The following is a 19,742-nucleotide window of genomic DNA, read 5'->3' as shown; positions in this document are numbered from 1 at the left end:
TTAAGAAAGAGAGAGAGAGATCAGACAGAAGTTTTACCTCTCACTCTGTAACATTTGAAAAGCAGCACGGCTGTCGCTAGCAGACACAGAGAAGCTGCCAAAAAAAGGAGGATGTTGAAGACAGAAATCAGACCTTTATGTGACACTGAAAAAGAGAAACACAAGCACATTATTAAGCAACATTACGGAGCTCTGAAGGGCTTTCAAAATAACAAAAGCTCAAAATTATAAAAGCTCTGAAATATTTTTCCTCTCATCTTTATTCCCTTTTAGAGCTCCATATTAAAGGGATAGTTTAAAAAAAAATGTATTATTAATTTTCTGCCAAAATATACCCTCATGTTGTTCAGACCTGTATAGATTTCTTTCTCATGTGTAACACAAGATATTTTGAAGGATTTTTTTTTTTTCACAAAAACATGGATACATTTAAAAATAAATAAATGAATAAATAAATACATAAATAAATAAAGTTTGTTTGTTCCACAGAGGAAAGAAGGGGGCAAAAAAAAAAAAAAATAGTTTGACCACATATAAGCACAATCAGATTCATTCCTTTCTGCTTAAATAAATAATCAATCATGAATTGGTTGGATTTTAACAGGAAAGTGGCTAATGTTTCATCTGACTTTATTCTTATGCTGTAGCTAAAGCACTCATTTCATTGAATTATGTTGTTTATAAGGTGTTGATTCCACTATATTTCAGTATATTTTGCATGTTTTGGTAGTTATTCTTTCCTTCATGTGAGTTCCATGAAAAAATAAACAACGACGTCAATAACTGGTTGTGCTCTAGCAGAATAAGAGCAAGAGACTTGTATATAATGGTGTGGCATGTCTCATCAGATGCTCATGAATAAAATCAAATCATCTCACAGTTATGGACACCAGTGACTGTGATCCAGCTGTGGGGTGACTGTCCTCTCTCTCTTTTACAGTAGTAGAAACCCTCATTTGACTTTGAGACAGCACTGATGCTCATCTCTCCTGTCGTCTGATTCTGGACCAGTGATCCGTCTTTATAGAAATCAGTGCTGAGGATCGAGGAATTTGTAGATCGATGTAAACAGTGTAGAGTCAGAGTCTCTCCTTCAATCACAGGATCAACAGAACTCACCAGAATCACAGCACCATCTACAAACACAGGAAATAAATCAACAGATGGTAAGTGATTAGGAATGTGCCCGAAGCCGAATACCTTATTCGGAAAGGCACGGATAATGGCTTCAAAATGAATAACGAATTTATCCGAATAACAGAAAAAATATTCGGCAGAAACAATCACATGTTTGCTGGAACATCACTATTTAGTGCGGTCATGTGATTGTGTCTGCCGAATATTTTTTTCTGTTATTCGGATAAAACCGTTATCATGGGGATCATTGCGTTTGTCTAACGAATGTGGTCTCCTCAGCAATAAACTATCCGCATGCACCTTTTTTGATTGCTGCCTGTCAGTGCCGGCGAAGCAGTGTTGCCAGATATTGCTACAAAAACAAACACAACCAATCTCCTGAAAAATGCACCAAAATAAATTTAAATCTTGTATTTTGCAAATAGAATACAGAATCTCTAACCTCAAGTACATTAAGTATTAAAACAAGTCCAGCGACGCTTATAAGAACTAGGTCTGGCAACATGGCAGAGTGGAGGCTGTACTTGCGCCAAGCTCCTTCACTCAGCAGCTGCTGTGAGTCAGCCACATGCATTTATTCAGTGACATGATATTAAATATTTTTTCATGTTTTCAAATTTTATTCTTGAACATGAAACATTTACGGATGTCTGGACCTCATAGCTGGCTATGGGCTTGGATGTGTAAAGTGAATGAGTGTAAACTAGCCTATATGAATGAAATGAGCGCAAATCAATAGCCGCGTTGGGGTCTGCGTGTCTCTCAGAAATCAGAGTTTTCACTTAACAAATATGCCTTGTACTGTATAACTAAAGAAAGTATTCTTTTTTTTTAATTAAAATTATAACTTTGTAATTATCTTCTATTTCAAACTTTATCAAAAAAGAAAAATAACTTTATTCTTCTTATTTTCCAGTGAAACTTTGTGTACAAATTTAAGATGTAAGAGCACTAGTAGAAAAAAAGAAGCTGAAAAAAATAAAAGAAATGGAAAGAAAGTGTTCAGTACTCATAGCAGAATGACAATAAAGCTTGCTTGAACTTTAAGTAACTTAGATCATGTGTTGCGGGAGTCTGTGATCATTTACGAGTTTTTTATCAACAGAGTGCAACAAATCATTTGGACCCTCCAAAAGTCTTGATCAAACATCGCTTTTCTTTATCTTGTATAATTAAATGTAATGCCATTCACGAAAAGAGCTTATGTAATGCGTTTTTACAGTTGGATTTCGAAAAGGTTCATACGAGTTGAACAGATTTGCATTTAAAATGGTATTTTTATGTAATTTGACGAACTTCCGGTTTAAGCCACGCCCACTTCCAGATCTATTCGAATACAGATACAGATACAAATAATGGCTCCGCTGCACACCCCTAGTAGTGATGATACAGGCTGGTTAAATTATTAAGATCTGGATGGTAAAATGTTAATGAGGAGATAACTGAGAAATTGATACTTTTACACAGCAAGGATGCTTTATGAAATGTGATGCATTGATCAAAAATGATGTTTGTTACAAAAGGTTTATATTAAAAAATAATTGTTCTTTAAACTTTCTATTCACCAAAGAAGAAAAATAAATAAATATTTATTTAATAAATAAATTATTATTAGTATTTTAGATCTGCATGAGCTAAATCACTTGGTCAAGAAGTGCAAATTCAAAATGCTGACTTTAACCCCTTAGCTTTCACCCCCCATTTTCAGCATGGAGACACAAATGACATACCGAAAATAAAAAGGTTAATATATACAGGCTCAAAGATGAAAACACAAATAAAAAATATTTAAAATATATGTTTTAAATGTATAAAAAAATGTTGCTTTTAGGATATGGTTTTAGAAACACAATGAAGCTAAAGCCACAAGTCTACTAATGCTTCATTTGAAATTTCAGAACATAATCTCTAAAACTGTGAATTTTATGAAATATTTTCTAAGACCATGTCATGTGTGTTTTTAGAGAAGGCTAATAAAAGGCTAATAAAATTGATTTATGAGCCCTGTAAGCTCTCCTGTAAGCTGTCTCCTCATGTTTGGCTTGGCAAACTGCCTCATTCATGTCTCTATTGTTTTCACTAAACGAATCTGTCACACCTCTGCCAGGTATGAGACATTATCCTCATTATTCCTTTATCATTATTCTTTTGTTTTATTCAGCCATTATTAGCCTTTATTCTGGCATTTCAAGGTTTACCAAGCCACATCACTTCAATCCCAGTATACATTTACCCAACTATTATCAGAAGTCGTTCGAAAAAAAATTAAACAAAACATTTTCTTGCGACCTTACGTGAATTATGACAAAATGCATCATGAAGAACTGCACCTGTTCTGCAGCTGCATTAGAGCTAACGTTAGCATCAAGCTATATAAGACAATTTATGAGATTATTAGTACAATTTTACTCAAAACTCACTTTAAACCACCATCAAGTGTTTGTATTAACTTCTTTTTGCGATCACATGTGGAATTTGGTCGTTTACTGTTGTTAAAATAAGCTATTTATAGCCTTTTATATAGCTGCACAAATGAGCATTTCATATGTATATATTCATTATGATCATCAAAATACCCCAAATCTCAAGAAAATCACATACAAACCATATCATATCATCATCGTGTGTTTATTATCTTTGTTCTTTGTGTGTAAAAGTGTTTATCTGCGTTTTGTTATGCTCAGATGTGTAGGAGGAAGAGCACAGGAAAGGCATCACAGGATGAAGGGGCGGGATGTGATGCAGAACAAGACTGACATTTTTCACAACAAATCAGCTTTCTGTGTGACTCATACAACGACCACAGAAGAGTAAACACACATACAGCGCTGGGAAGTCCTAATGCTAATGAAATAGCCTAAATCAGTGGAAAATTAATAGAAATTATGATTCTGTCTGAAGAAATATGTGACCTGTTCTGGCGAAATGAGTCGGAAGTCGCAATGTTTCATTTTAAGATACGGGCCGATAATGTGGAAAAACAATGAAAAAATCGATTTTTCTTTTTTTAGCTAATTTCAAAGAACAAACATTCAAAAATAATCTCCCAAAGTTTCGTAGTCCAGATAATTGAGTAAAGGTATTTAAATGACTATTAATGTTTACTTAAAGTTTTAATAAATTCGCTGGAAATGAACATTTCTCAACTTTTCTCAACTCCTCTCTTCACTTCTGAGTGTTTCTTTAGGCTTGTTTGAGAGGAGCAAAATCTGTGCAGAACCGATCACCGGTGATCACCGCTAGATGCATGCCGGTTAGAAAAGTGTCCGAGTTACGTCTGCCTTGCTCTGATGTCATGCTGACGTGTGCCAAAAAACTCTCGCGAAGGCAAGGCGGCTGTGTCGGATTGAGCAGTCGCGCGCAGTTGCTCTCCACCAACTGCACTGATTGAAAGCCTGATGGAAAACGACTGACTGACAACACAACTTAATGCTCATTGGTTCAGACAACCGTGATGCTGTTCTCTGCAAAAATGTTTTATTTTTTAATCTGATTTCATGTGATTATGTATTTAAATTATGCATTAATATTCCCAAACATTATGACAGAGCGATCTCTGTGTGAGATATGTGATTGTCATATTTCTATAAAAATCTAAAATACATGTTTGTATTAAAGTAAAAATGGATTATAAATATGCCTTTCGTATGGTATTAAACAGAAAGCACTTTGAGTGTCTTATTCATCTCATTTATTTTCATATAAAAGCAACAGAACTGAAATTATATCATGTTTATCAGCAGCACAGCACATGAGTGAGAATAACGCGATATCTGCCTTTGATCTCGTAGGTATCTGTTCCACTTCGAGAGATGCAGAACTGTCCGTCTTGACTGCGCTTATTTCACTCCTCCCCTCACTGCAGCCGCCTACTCTCGCCTACATTTCGGGCGAGGCAAGGCGCATCTCAAACAAGCCTCCTATATTCCGGGTATCCTCTGAAACGTCACTATCTCTGCTCTCCAAATGTGGTGTTAAACGTTGTATAAAACTAATCAAAAAGCTTAGAAATGTACACAAACAGTGACATAAACGTTGATCAATTGTCAATGGGAAGCCCCGTTTCGACTGACTTGCACACGATTGGTCCAGCCATCCTCCTGTCAGACTAGCAGCGCTCTGTGTAAACAAGCTAGCAGATCTCCTCATAAAGATAGTTCAATACTGTGTAGTGTAGTATAGTGTAGTGTAATGTAATATACTGTGTGTAGTTCTGTTTATTAATTTGAGAAATGTCAACATCAAAAGAGAGCAAATTCGCCAAAGCGTTAAACTCACTGGAGGCTTCTAACCTAAGCTCTGCTGCTGGTCAGCAAGAGTGGCTAAGGCTAGTCAGTGATTTTTTTGGGATCTGGAGATGTGTTATCCTCTGAAAGCGACAGCGATGTCAAAGCTCCTTTGGATGCAGAAACGGAGCATGAAATAGACACACACTGACACACACACTGACACACACACTTGCTCTCTCAAGCAAAAATGTAGCACCTCCGTTCAATCTTTCTGATTTTAGTAAATCTTTGTAAAAGTGCCTTTTAAAATATTTATTCAAATAAATACTTTAAAATTATTTGAGCTTCAGCCTGGTTTAATAGCATTTATACACTGAACAAAATTATAAACGCAACACTTTTGTTTTTGCCCCCATTTTTCATGAGCTGAACTCAAAGATCTAAGACTTTTTCTATGTACACAAAAGGCAAGGCAAGTTTATTGATATAGCACATTTCATACACAGTGGTAATTCAAAGTTTACATAAAAGGACGTGAAATAGTCATTAAAAATAATAATAATCACAACAATAAAAACAAGAAATTAAATAATAATAATAATCACAACAATAAAAACAAAATGATATATAAGATTTTAAAACAGTTAAGAATAGAAAATGATTATACATAGTGCAATCAGTTCGGACGTAGCACAGTGCTCATTTAACAAATGCACAGCTAAACAGATGAGTTTTGAGTCTGGATTTAAATGTGGCTAATGTTTTAGTACATCTGATCTCTTCTGGAAGCTTGTTCCAACTGCGGGCGGCATAATAGCTAAAAGCGGACTCCCCTTGTTTTGTGTGAACCCTTGGTATTTCTAACTGGCTCGATCCTAATGATCCGAGTGGTCTGTTAGGTTTATATTCAGTGAGCATATCTCCAATGTATTTAGATCCTATGCTATTGAGTGATTTATAAACGAGTAAAAGTACTTTAAAATCAATCCTAAATGTAACTGGAAGCCAGTGTAAGGACCTGAGGGCTGGTGTGATATGCTCAGATTTTCTGGTTCTAGTCAGAATTCTGGCAGCAGCGTTCTGGATGAGCTGCAGCTGTCTAATGGTCTTCTTTGGAAGGCCGGTGAGGAGACCATTACAATAATCCACCCTGCTGGTGATAAAGGCATGAACCAGTTTCTCCAAGTCTTGACTGGAAACAAAACATCTAATTCTTGCAATGTTTTTGAGATGGTAGTATGCTGATATAGTTACTGCTTTGACATGACTACTAAAACTAAGGTCTGTCACCCCAAGATTTTTGACTTGATTTTTAGTTGTTTGACCACTAGAGTCAAGGTATGCATTCACCTTGAGAACTTCTTTGTTTCCAAATGCAATGACTTCAGTTTTCTCCTTGTTTAACTTAAGAAAGTTCTGGAACATCCAACAGTTTATTTCATCAATGCATTGGCAGAGGGAGTCAATGGGGCTGTAGTCATTTGGAGATAAGGCTAAGTAAATCTGGGTATCATCAGCATAGCTGTGATAGGCAATTTGGTTCTTTCTCATTATTTGACTTAGTGGGAGCATATACAGGCTAAACAAGAGTGGTACAAGAATTGAGCCTTGTGGGACTCCGCATGTCATGGACGTCCACTTAGACTTATGCTCTCCTATAGGCACATAATAACCTCTCCCTTCTAAGTATGACCTGAACCATTTGAGTACCATCCCAGAAAGCCCGACCCAGTTTTCCAGTCTCTCTAGAAGTATGTTATGATCGACAGTGTCAAACGCAGCACTAAGATCTAGTAGTACCAGAACTGATATTTTGCCTGAATCAGAATTGAAGCGAATATCATTTATTATCTTAATAAACACAGTCTCTGTGCTATGATGTGCACGGAAACCAGATTGGAAATTGTCCAGGTATCGATTTGAGTTTAAGTAGTTTATCAGCTGATTAAAAACTACCTTTTCAATTATCTTACCTATGAAAGGAAGATTTGATATTGGTCTATAGTTGCTCAACATTGTGTTATCAAGATTGCTCTTTTTCAGAAGGGGCTTAACAACTGCAGTTTTCAGTGAGTTTTGAAAAGTCCCAGAAATAAGTGAGGCGTTCACCACTTCTAAGAGATCTGCTTCTAAACAGTTAAGCACACTTTTGAAAAAAGATGTGGGAAGTGTGTCAAGATAGCAGGTTGATGATTTAAGGTGCTGTACTATTTCTTCCAAAATGTTGCTATCAATTGCTTCAAAAACAGACATAATCATTTATTTTTTAAATTGCGGTCGAATCTGTGTGACCTCTGCATAACTAGAAGATGTGTCAATCTCCTTTCTGATATTATTGATCTTCTCAGAAAAGAAGGAAGCAAACTCATTGCATTTGCTGTCGGAGAGCATTTCACTGGGATTCTGACTTGGGGGCTTTGTCAGTCTCTCCACAGTAGCAAAAAGAGTGCGAGAGTTGTTTAAATTACTGTTTATAAGGTTTGAGAAGAAGGTCTGTCTAGCTGTGGCTAGTTCCACATTGAAAGCATGAAGGCTGTCTTTATAGATGCTATAGTGAATTTCAGATTTCGTCTTCCACCACATCCGCTCAGCTTTTCTGCATTGTCTTTTCATACTCTGAACTGCTGTTTATTTTCTCCAAGATTATTTTTGTCTGCCATTCTTCTTAATGACTTTTTCAGGAGCAATATCATCAATAACATTCTCAACTTTTCAGTTAAATGAATCCAGGAGAAGATCAACAGAGTCTGCAGAAATGCTTGGTGTTAAAGATATAGCCTTCATAAATAGCGCACTAGTGTTCTCGTTAATGCATCTCTTTCTGATAGAGACAGATCTAGATTTAGTGGTAACAGAGATCAATATATCAAAGAAAATACAGAAGTGATCAGATAGTGCTACATCCTTAATAACAATGGATGAAATGTTTAGACCTCTTCTGATGAGTAAATCTAGAGTGTGTCCACGATTGTGTGTGGGTCCATGCACATGCTGGATCAGATCAAAAGTGTTTAAAACAGTAATAATTTCTTTTGCAGTTTTGATTTCTGCATTATCTATGTGAATATTAAAATCCCCTGCAATAGTAAAACAGTCAAACTCTGAGGAAATCATTGATAACAGTTCTGTGAACTCTTCAACAAAGGCTGGAGAGTATTTTGGAGGCCTGTAAATAATGATAAACAGAATGCGTGGAGCACCTTTCAGCACAATACCTAGGTATTCAAAAGACAAATACTGACCAAATGACACTTGCTTGCATTGATAAACATCTTTAAATAGAGCAGCTACACCTCCACCTCTCCTAACAGTCCTGCAGACACTTGTAAAATTAAAGTTAGGAGGGGCTGTTTCATTTAGGACTGTTGCACTGCAGCTGTCTTCAAGCCATGTTTCATTTAGAAACATAAAATCCAGGTTGTTTGTGGTTATTAAATCATTGATCAGAAATGATTTCTTTTTTAGTGAGCGAATGTTTAAAAATGCTAACTTGATGGAATTACATTTTGTCTCTACAGCAATCTTAGATTGATGCATTACAGGCCGCAGATTAGATGGGTCAGCCGTACGGCTTGAGAAGGCCTTAGACTTTCTATCACGTGATAAAACAGAGATAGAGAAAGCTACAGGCACACTGGGTTCCCGCTTGTTCTGTAAACATTTGTGAATGTTGCTGCTAATATAGCGGGGACCCAACACATATGACTGAGAGCTGTTATCAGTTGTTTTTGGTTCACCTACAGCCGATGGAGGAGGGTTTGGGCCTGGCATTGTAGCAGCGGTCGAAGAGCTCTCAGAGGAGGAGGAGGAGGGAGAGCTGGGCCTGAAGTCTTTGGTGGTTGTGGGGCCCGTTGTTTTTTAGTTGATATCTGGGGGCTTGCAGCGAAAGAGTGGGAGTTTGGTCCCAGCATACGTCAGTTCCTCCATTTTTTGTGAGAAGCTTAGAAGTGGAGATTCTGCAGAGAGGGATATTGTGTCTGGTGAGCGGGGCTTTGGCTCTGGTGTTTCCGGTGGCTGTGATATATTGTCCTGGCTTCCCTGGCTGTTTTCCAGATAGTTGTCCTTGGGTGCTGAGTCTTGGAGCTGATGTAGTACGTCACAGTCTGTTTGTGATGAGCTGTGTGGGCAGGGCTCAGCCGGGATAGTCTCTGTGAGGAGAGCTTGTTTTGGCTGCGTGGTGTTATCAATGTCCTTGTGGGATGTGTCAACCACATGATGACTCTGAGTCTGACATGAAGTCCTGTGGTCACTCATACTTTGTCCAGGTGTGTGTGTGCCATTCGGGCCGACTGGATTGGCACACACTACTGAAGGATGATGGAGGGAGAAATAGATATTGTCCTTTAGCACTCTTGCACCATGTTTGTTTGGGTTGAGGCCATCCAGTTTAAAGAGTTGTCTATGGCCTCAGAAAAGATTGAATTTGTCGATGAAGTTGACTACTTTTATATTGCAGGTTCTTTGTAGCCATGTATTCAGCCCAAGCAGCCGTGAAAACATGTTAGTTCCTCTTGCTGGGAGTGGTCCACTGATGAACGACTGAACTTCAAGTCTTTGAAGTGTTTCAAAGAGTTCACTGAAATCCTTCTTAAGGAGTTCTGACTGCTCTTTTCGAATATCATTCTTCCCCACATGGATGATGATTCGATTTGCAGTCTTGTGCTTCATCAGAATGTTCCGAAGTTCCTTGTTCACATCAGAGACGGTTGCTTGAGGAAAGCAGCATGTAGTTGTAGTCCTGCTACTGATGTTTCTGATAATAGAGTCGCCCACTATCAGAGTCCTGGGCTCGGCTGCGCTCTGAGCTGAGTGCCGCTGTCTGCTCGACCTCGAGCGCCTGTTAGTAGCAATGTTAGCTGCTGGCTGATATGATCTATGTTCAATCACATTTGGGGATTCCTCACCCACATTCATTAATGCTTCAAATCTGTTCTCAAGATGTATAGGGGGTGGTAGAATACCAGTGTTTACAAGCCTTGTCATAGCCGTATCTGGGGTAGAGGATGCTACGGCAGCAATACGAGATACTCGTGACAATCTGATCTCTCGAGTGCCTTTGGGTTTCGCTCCCTCTTTGTGCCATCGATTAGTCTGTCAATCAGTTTCAGCTTGTTCCTCTACACTTTGTATAAACTGTTGAGATTCACTAGATTCACAGGACTCACCGGCTGTATGCTGAGAGGGTCCGTGATGACGATCTGCTGTGTGTTCCACCTGTTTTGGAGGTCCAGCAAGTAACTTTGTTTCAAGAACTGCAATCCTTTATAGAAGTCTGTGGCAGTTCATGCAGTAAGTAGATTCCACGAGAGGCATTTTCTCTCGTCTATTTGAATGTAGACAGCTATGTTTTCCTGTCTCCGGAATGTAAGCTGCTGGCAGTGGGAGGCAAAGAGTCTTCTTTTTCCCAAAAATTTATTATTTGAGCACTGTGCTGATCTGCTGAAGTTAAAATCTTAGAGAGATCTGAGAAAAGTATATAAATAGGGAGCAAAGTGCAGAGCAATAAGCAAGAGCGTCCGAAAAGTAGCAAAGCCAGAAGCGAAGAAAAAGGCCTATTTTTCTCAAATATTGTTCACAATCTATCACGTATACGACAGCGTGTTCCAATTCCTGCCAATATCCAGCAACTTCTCACAGCCATTGAAGAGGAGTGGACCAACATTCCATAGACCACAATCAACAACTTGATCAACTCTATGCGAAGGAGATGTGTTGCACTGCGTGAGGCAAATGGTGGTCACACCAGATACTGACTGGTTTTCGGACCTTTAAATGCAATGGATTTTGAAAGATATCAACAAAAAACGGGCAAAACAATTTTCTCAGGTTTTCAGTTGGAAAAAGAGGGCAGACGACCATAATTCAAATGGGTATATCTTTAAAACCATTCAAGGTATGACTTTGACTAGAATATCATTTTAAAGCGTATGGTCTCCTCTTTCCATTGGGTCACTGTGATTCATTTTGCTGGATCAGGTCACATATGAAGTAAACATGAGTAAATATATATATACTGTATATATATATTTCTCCGTGTATATGCATCTTTGGACTATAAGCCCTTATTGATGCTGTTCAGTGAGTCTATGTGAAAACAAATAAACTGCTGCTGATGTGACTGAATATGAATGTGTCGAGAATTTCTATTCCAAAAATGACACGTACAGATTTATTATTTTGCAACACAAGAAGTTCCTGAGGTTTGCTTTTGGGGGCGAAGCGTACCAACATCGAGTTCTTCCCTTCAGTCTAGCTTTATCACCCAGAACGTTTCCGAAATGACTAAGTAACTTTGCACCTACATTTCTACTAACTCTCATTAGAGTGTTAGTAGTGTATTAATAGACTGGTAGGGTTAGGGTTAGAATAAGTTGACATGTACTTGCAAAGTTACTTACAGTCAGTAGAGTGTGTGTTGGGAGACCATCACAATAAAGAGTTAGCAGATATGAAGCAGACAGTTTACTAATACTTTAATGAGAGTTTATTGACATGTAGTTGCAACATTACTTAGTGTCAACAGAATGTTCAAAAGGGATCATCAAAATAAAGTGTTACCAAGGGGTTTCCTCGAAGGGCAACACGTTCTGCATGATCAAGGTCACATGCAGATGTATCTACGCCTTGTCAATGTGGAAAAAAACTAGTTTTTTTCCCCTATGTTATCCTATGTTGGGAGCCACTTGTCGCTGCAAGACATTAACGAAAGACCCTTCTCCATGGGCTGGAGCGCGGTCCTGGAGGGACCTTGAGAGACTCAAGGTCTGTGGAGGGCCATCATCTTTCTTGGCACATAAATTGCCTCGAGATGATGGTTGTCTTTCTTGCATTTCCTTCCAGATCTAAGGGGCCATCATGTGCTTGTCCGGACAGACAACAAATCGGTGGTCTCTTATATAAACCACCAGGGGGGTCTGCGGTCGCAACCACTTTACAAACTGGTGCACCAGATCCTCTTCTGGGCCCAGGGGAAGCTGTTCTCCCTGAGGGTAGATTTTTATTCCTGGACACCAAAACTTGGGGGCAGACATCCTGTCGAGGCAGGGGCTGAGGTCCAGGGAATGGAGAGTCCACCCAGAGGTGGTGGAGCAGATTTGGTTGAAGTTCGGCCAAGCACTTATTTGCATCTCAAGAAATGACACACTGTCCTCTGGGGTTGGATGCCATGGTACAGACATGGCCAAGGCTTCGTTTGTATGCTTTTCCCCCCAATCGCTCTGCTCCTGGGAGTTCTGGAGAGAGTCCAACGGGATGGAATCCATCTGTTGCTTGTAGCCCCATTCTGGCCGGCCTGTGTATGGTTTTCAGAAGGTTTATCTGTGGCTCCTTTTGACCCTCTGGAAGAAGTCTCAGAGAAATTTCTGACCCTCAAAACTGTTTTTCTTCTAGCCATTATATCTCTTAAGGCAGTTTGAGACCTTCAGGCCCTCTCGGTATCCCCTATGTGCCTTTAGTTTGCTCCAGGAATTATCAAATCATTTTTATACCCCAGACTGGGTTATGTGTCTTAGGTGCCCACTAATGTGTCAAAGCCTATAATCTTCCAGGATTTCTGTCCTCCTCCATTTCAGGATCAACACTAGGAGAAGCTGTCGAGGAATTCTGATCAGTTATTTGTTTTGGATCTCCTAATAGAGGTTCTCCAGTGTCCAAGCAAACTCTCAGCAAGTGTATAGTTGAGTCTATTTCAGAATCAGAAAGAGCTTTATTGCCAAGTGTGTTCACACACACACACAAGGAATTTGTCTTGGTGTTAGGAGCTTTAGAAAGAAACAGAAAGTACAAACATAGTGCAAACAAACAGAAAGTTAAGGTAATAAAACACTAATATTAAAGAGAATGTACAATAAATTATAAATACAGTAGTAATAAAAAGTTCCCGGAGGCTGGGCAGAGGGGCACCTATAATCCTCTCAGCAGTTATGACTGTCCGTTACTGTGTCCTGATGTCTGATTTGGTAGCTGAACCAAACCATCTATAATCATCTATAAACAGTTATAGATGAACACAGGACAGACTCAGTGATGGTGGAGTAAAACTGTTCCATCAGCTCCTGTGGACTTCCTCAGCTGGCGGAGGAAATAGAGCCTCTGCTGGGCCTTTTTCACAATAGAGTCAATGTGATTGTCCCACTTCAGGTCCTGAGAGATGTTGGTACCCAGGAATCTGAATGACTCTACTGCAGTCACAGTGCTGTTCATGATGGTGAGTGGGGGGAGTGCAGGGGGGGGTTCCTCCTGAAGTCTACGACCATCTCCACTGTTTTGAGTGTGTTAAGCTCCAGGTTGTTAAGACTGCACCAGACAGCCAGCTGCTCAACCTCCTGTCTGTAAGCAGACTCGTCTCTGTCCTGGATGAGCCCAATGACTGTAGTGTCATCTGCAAACTTCAGGAGCTTGACAGAGGGTTCCTTTGAAGTGCAGTCATTTGTGTAGAGGAAGAAGAGCAGTGGGGAGAGAACACATCCCTGAGGGGCACCAGTGCTGATTGTGATAGTGCTGGATGTGAGTTTGCCAAGCCTCACTAGCTGCTGCCAGTCTGTCAGGAAACTGGTGATCCACTGACAAATGGAGGTGGGCATGGAGAGCTGAGTCAGTTTGTCTGAGAGAAGGTCAGACATGATGGTACTGAAGGCCGAACTGAAGTCTAGGTGTTGCAGGATGTAATGCAGTCCCATGTTGACTGCGTCATCCACAGACCTGTTTGCTCTGTAGGGAAACTGAAGAGGATCCAGCAAGGGACCAGTGATGTCCTTCAGGTAGGCCAGGACCAGTCGCTCAAATTACTTCATGACCACAGACGTGAGAGCGACAGGTCTGTAGTCGTTAAGTCCAGTGATTTGGGGCTTTTTGGGGACGGGAATTATGGTGGAGAGTTTGAAGCAGCAGGGAATTTCACACAGCTCCAGTGATCTGTTGAAGATCTGTGTGAAGATGGGGGCCAGCTGGTCAGCACAGTCTTTTAAACAAGCAGGTGAAACACCGTCTGGGCCTGAAGCTTTCTTAGATTTCTGCTTCCTGAAGACCCGGTTGTCATCCTCTACACAGACCTTAAGCACAGATTGAGTGGTGGGGGAGGGGGGGGGGGTTGCAGGGTGGGTAGGTGAGTGTGTGAAGTGCAGATCAGAGCGGGAGTTGAGTGTCAGTCTGACCTTTTCAAATCGACACTAAAACACATTGAGATCGTCAGCCAGTTGTTGATTCTCCACAGACTGTGGGGATGGTGTCTTGTACATGGTGATGTTCCTGAGACCAGTCCATACTGACGCCAGGTTGTTTGTTCAAAGTTCTTTTCTCAACTTCTCAGAGTAGTTGTTTTCAGCCACTCTGATCTCCTTTGGTAGTCTGTTCCTGGCCTGGTTTTACAAGATTTTATCCACACTTCTGTAAGTGTCCTCTTTGACGTGACAAAACTGTTTGAGTTTCCCTGTGAACCACGGTTTATCATTATTGAATGATAAGAATGTCCTGGTGGGGATGCTTCTGAGATGCTGATTTCACTTGATTATGAGGACTGTGGTCAGCCCTCTACTTTGGCTGTCAGAGCACATTCTAATGGGAGGATGGTGGCCTCTAAGGCTTTACTTTCTAGGGTTTCCCTTCAAGATGTATGTTAGGCAGTCCTCACCCCTCACTTTTGTGAGACAGGTACTTGTAAGTATGGTGGTTTGGGCATATCATTCCCAAAGCATCTCTATGACAATGCAGCGTGAGTTCCCTCGAAAGGGAACATCTCGGGTTATGAAGACTCTGCTTCTCCCTGCCTTACTTCCCGCACCCCTGTGAGTGACTTGCTTCGTCCTATCATAAGCTAAAGCTGGCTATTCCAGATGCGCTTTTATGCTTCCTATTCCCTGCATCACCCTGCCTGTGATGTTCTGCTTTGCCATTGATGGATTTGACACACATGCTTCATACGCAATCATACAATCATGCAATCATGCAGAGGCGTTCCCAAAGCATCTTAATGATGAAATCTCTTCCCTCCCATGCAGGTGGATTCTCTTCACTCTCACACAAAATGGACGCGCTTTCTCTCGCTTACTTGTGCGCACTCAGAATCATAAATAAGCGCATATGATAATGAATGTAAATCAGTATTTACACAACATAACCATAGTAAATGTATCTGTATCGAACGTGTCTGGCATTTTCCTGCAAAATCACATCTACTGTCCCGCAACAGATCTATTGCCAGGTGGTCACCCTATGCATTGGTATACTCGAGGTATGCCTATGAGTGTATACCATCAGTGAACTAATAAAATAATAATAATAATAATAATAATAATAATAATAATTAAATTAAAAGTTTTTGCAAATAAATGTTACAGGTTTATACAAATGTCATATAAATGTAAAATCTTAAATGTATAAAAATAATTATCTTTTTGGGAAACCCTTTATTAAAAAAATATTGTGTAAAATTTTTTATACATTATAAATTACTGTAATATGAATTTTTATAATTTGTTGAGTGTAATAAAAGCAATTGCTTTTGTAAATATTACTGATATTTAAAAAATATAAATATTAACTTTAAAACTGATAAAAAATATATATTTTTTAAAGTTAAACATGCAAATGTGCCATTAAAATATTGAATCATTTACTTAAAATAAGGGTACTTCAAGTAAATAATTTAGTTCTAAGGGGTTTGGCTTCCAATAAAGTTTGAAAACCTGTGGTCTAATACATCATCACATTACTGAGTTCTGAAATATACTACTTTTTAACCCTCTGGGGTCTGAGGGTGTTTTGGGGGCCTGGAGATGTTTTGACATGCCCTGACATTTGTGCTATTTTCAGTTGCTTATAAAATATAAACGGCTAAAGTCTAATAACACTGTAAACAGCACAAACTGGGCTACAATAATATGTTAGCAGCATTTATGTACATGACTGTTTTTGAGAAAGCAACGTTTATGCGTGGTTAGTGAAAAACTAAAATTTTGAAGTCACTGAAATAAGGCCATAAAACACATACAGAACATTTGTTCACAAGACGTTTGAGAACTGGATCTTGTAGCCTATAATTTTTGCTTCAAAATTATGTGAAAATCATCTTGTTTACTCGCTCACAGAAAACAATATATTGATTTTCATTTATAAAGACATGTTTTGTGATCGAAAGCCTATATGCGAGGGAGTGGCAATGTCCTTGAATATTAAGTGATTGTCACCCTAAAGACAAAGGGTCCTCCCCTAATGGCCCATCAGTGTGACTGTAACTTTGAGGCAGGTAAGAGAGAATGTGAGCAGATTGAAAAATTTTTTTTTTAAATTATTTGTATTTTATTTACAAGACAGTATAATCAAAACAAACATAATGAAGGTCAAAGACACATTTATTGTGCACACTGATCTAACCACAGAGATGTGAACAGACTTTGAGTCATTCCTGCAACAGATTCAACAAGTTCAACAAGTGAAACAAGTAAATCATACCAGATATTTACGTGTGTTATTTAAGTGTTTCTACTTCTTTCCATGGATTCAAGAAGAAAAAAACCAATCAGTAGTCAAGGAGCTTGTTTTACTATAGAATATCAGTGTAGTTGAACATCTGATGTTGGTACAGCGCTCTCAGAGGAAAACAGTTTGAAGAAAGTCATCAGGATTATTCTGTGGTGCAGGTAACTGATTCAATAAGAGAGAGAGAGAGATTTTGTAGCCATAGACTCACGCATGCTTGGTACTATCGTAAAAATATACATTTTAATATTGTTTAGCACGTTTATTATTAATAGCCTACTCTGTTCAGAAATAGATTTTAATAACATGTTCTAAACATACTTAGATTCGTAACATTGATCATGTTACAGTTTACACTCATATTACTTTTATTGTTTTATATAGAGTATCAAAGTATCATCGCACCGTAAGAAATTTAAATAAAATGTTCAAAATGGTTTACTCAATTTCAAACATTGTAGTAAGGAATTATAGTTTGGGAAAAACCCAACTATAATTGTGTAGTCATATAGCCTAGTATGTATGATTTTATAGTAGCCTATGCTATGAGTCTGTAGCCATAGACTCACGCATGCTTTGTACTATATAAGGATGCACTTTGTACCATAAAAAATGATATTTTATATCTGAGAAACGTATTATTGTTTAGCACACTATTAAAATATATTTGTGAACAGAGTATTAATAGTAAGCATGGTCTAAACATTCTTAGACGCGTAGCATTCATCATGTTGTAGTTTGGGAAAAACCCAACTAAATGTGTTCAAGTTTATGACACAATAACACCTTAAGTAATGCAAAAAAAGAAACATTACTTACTCATCAGATTGATCTCCTCTACTGGATGAAATCTTGTTTTTCTTTTGAGGGAAATCCAGCCTTTATTCAGCTCGTCGTCTTGAAGAAACGAACAGTAGCAGCGATGAATGACCTCCTCACTCTTTGTTTATGTTGGGCGTGTCCATGTGTGCGCGTCTCACGTGGATATTTACATATGTACGGTGCGAGCCGCGAGGGGTGGGATTGCATTAGAAATAATGAGTTAGATGGGAAAGACTGAACATCGTGTTGGTTTAACATGGATTACTTCATCACGGAATGTTTTTTTTCTATAACTCATGTCTGTGTGTTGAGAATTCGCCGAGTAACAGTTCATTTTAGTGACGCGTTTCTAAAAGCAGTTCACTTAGACTGAGAAAACAGAGAGCGCACCATGTTTGTTTTCTTTATTTCCAAAAGCACAAAAGTTTTGTTGTTCTTGTGAGTGTACACAAAAGTAGACACTTAACAGTTTCGATTGATGTATTGCTCTTATCTGTACGATCAAAAATTAAATTGTAATTTAAGTTATTTTCGGCGTTATTAGGAGAAGATGCCACAAAACGCGTATCCGTGTTTGTCGACCCCAGTGGGTTAAAACCTCGAACAGATGGTTATTTATTATGTTTTATAGTTGTAAGCATGATTGGACTCACCATGCACAGTGATGTTTCGAAGATGACGTTTCTCTCCAGATTCAGACTGACACCAGTACACTCCAGTGTCAGATGTGCTGAGAGAGTCAATTACACACGCAGATCCTGTTAGTTTTGAACAAGTTTCTGTATAGTTGTCTGTGTATCTTCTAACTGTCCATCCAGCAGAGTCACTCTGATCCTCACAGTTTAGAGAAAGAGAGTCTGATGAGAAGTGTTGACTTCTGCTGGGATTGAGGACCAGAGACACTGAAGCAGAAACTCCTGAAAAGAAGAGAATGTCATTCAAAACTGACAGCAGAGAGACTTGGAAAATATGGAAATATGGATGAGCACAAACATAAATTCTCACCAGTGACCCACAGTGGTTGTGTGCTGCTGTTGCGTGCGTGATAGGCTGCTCGTCCTCTCTCTGCTCTGCACGTATAAACTCCTGTGTGCTGTAGAGCAGCAGGGCAGAGAGTGTAAGATCCTCCAGCTCCTGTGCTGCTGTCTGACAGATACTTGTGATCTCTGAACCAGCTGAATGTCCAGCCTGTAGAGGAGCCTGAAACCTCACAGATCAGAGTTGCTGATTCTCCTTCAGTCAGCCATGGCTGTGGAGACACTCGCACTGTGGCCTGAGCTTCAGCTGAACAAAACATCATGAGTTACAGAGCCGTAGAGAAACTGATGGAAAAGCTGATCAAAAACAAACTCACCTGAAACAGTCAGCGTAACAGCATCACTTCGCTGAGAGCTTTGAGTGTTTATCTGTCCTGAACAGGTGTAATTACCACTGTGAAAGTCATCAACACTGCTGATATTCAACTCTTGTGTTGAGATTTTGTTGCTGGTTCCATTTATTTCCCATCTGTATGTCCACTCAGTGTCTCCTACCCACTTTATATCACACCTGAGAGTGACTTTTTCTCCTTTAAACACAGTTTTATCAGGTCGTACCATCACCACAGCTTTAGGACTCTCTGTACAAAGACATTTAGAGTTTTATAAGTTCTGTCGATATCGTCTCTGATCTGTATGTTGAATTACATACTACATTCACTCTCACCTGTAACATTTACCCACAGTGCATCACTGTAGTTTGTGTAATAGATTGGTTCTCCTCGTCCAGCTCTACACCAATACTGGCCTCCATCAGATACTGAATCAATCTTCAGTCTGTAGGAGTTTGTTTCGGTCTTCTCTGGCTCAGGGTTCAGTGTGTGTTTGTACCAGTAAAAATCCCAGTATCCAGTGGACGGATCCATGTGACAAGTCAAAGTCACTGCGTTTCCTGTCAGTGCAGCTCCTGTAGGATCTGATCTGAGGTCAGGCTTCAGCTTTAGACCTGCAGGAGAACAAGAACAAAGTCAGACCTCACCTGTGTTAGACAAATCTAGGGTTGCAATTAGCGATTATTTTGCTAATTGATTCGCTGGCAGAT

The 19,742-nt window shown here is 39.3% G+C and overlaps 1 protein-coding gene across 2 annotated transcripts in view; it reads right to left on the bottom strand.

Annotated features, from left to right (window-relative positions):
• LOC131531177 (Fc receptor-like protein 5) overlaps positions 1–19,742 on the bottom strand; it is a 76,358-nt gene that overhangs the window by 827 nt on the left and 55,789 nt on the right. The window contains exons 12-17 of one of the 2 annotated variants that reach the window (XM_058761753.1): positions 19,368–19,646; positions 19,018–19,281; positions 18,669–18,947; positions 18,317–18,580; positions 879–1,136; positions 38–145 (exon numbers count right to left, since the gene is read on the bottom strand). In XM_058761753.1, coding sequence (XP_058617736.1) covers positions 38–145; positions 879–1,136; positions 18,317–18,580; positions 18,669–18,947; positions 19,018–19,281; positions 19,368–19,646 — 1,452 coding nt within the window. Of the gene's footprint in view, positions 1–37; positions 146–878; positions 1,137–16,741; positions 17,007–17,660; positions 17,739–18,316; positions 18,581–18,668; positions 18,948–19,017; positions 19,282–19,367; positions 19,647–19,742 lie in introns of those variants that run through there. The other variant, XM_058761754.1, reaches the window with a different exon arrangement.

The sequence above is a fragment of the Onychostoma macrolepis genome, chromosome 22, assembly GCF_012432095.1.
Source record: "Onychostoma macrolepis isolate SWU-2019 chromosome 22, ASM1243209v1, whole genome shotgun sequence".
NCBI lineage: Eukaryota > Metazoa > Chordata > Actinopteri > Cypriniformes > Cyprinidae > Onychostoma > Onychostoma macrolepis.
The sequence above is the reverse complement of the archived record's forward strand: the minus strand, read 5'-3'. Positions and strand labels throughout refer to the sequence as shown.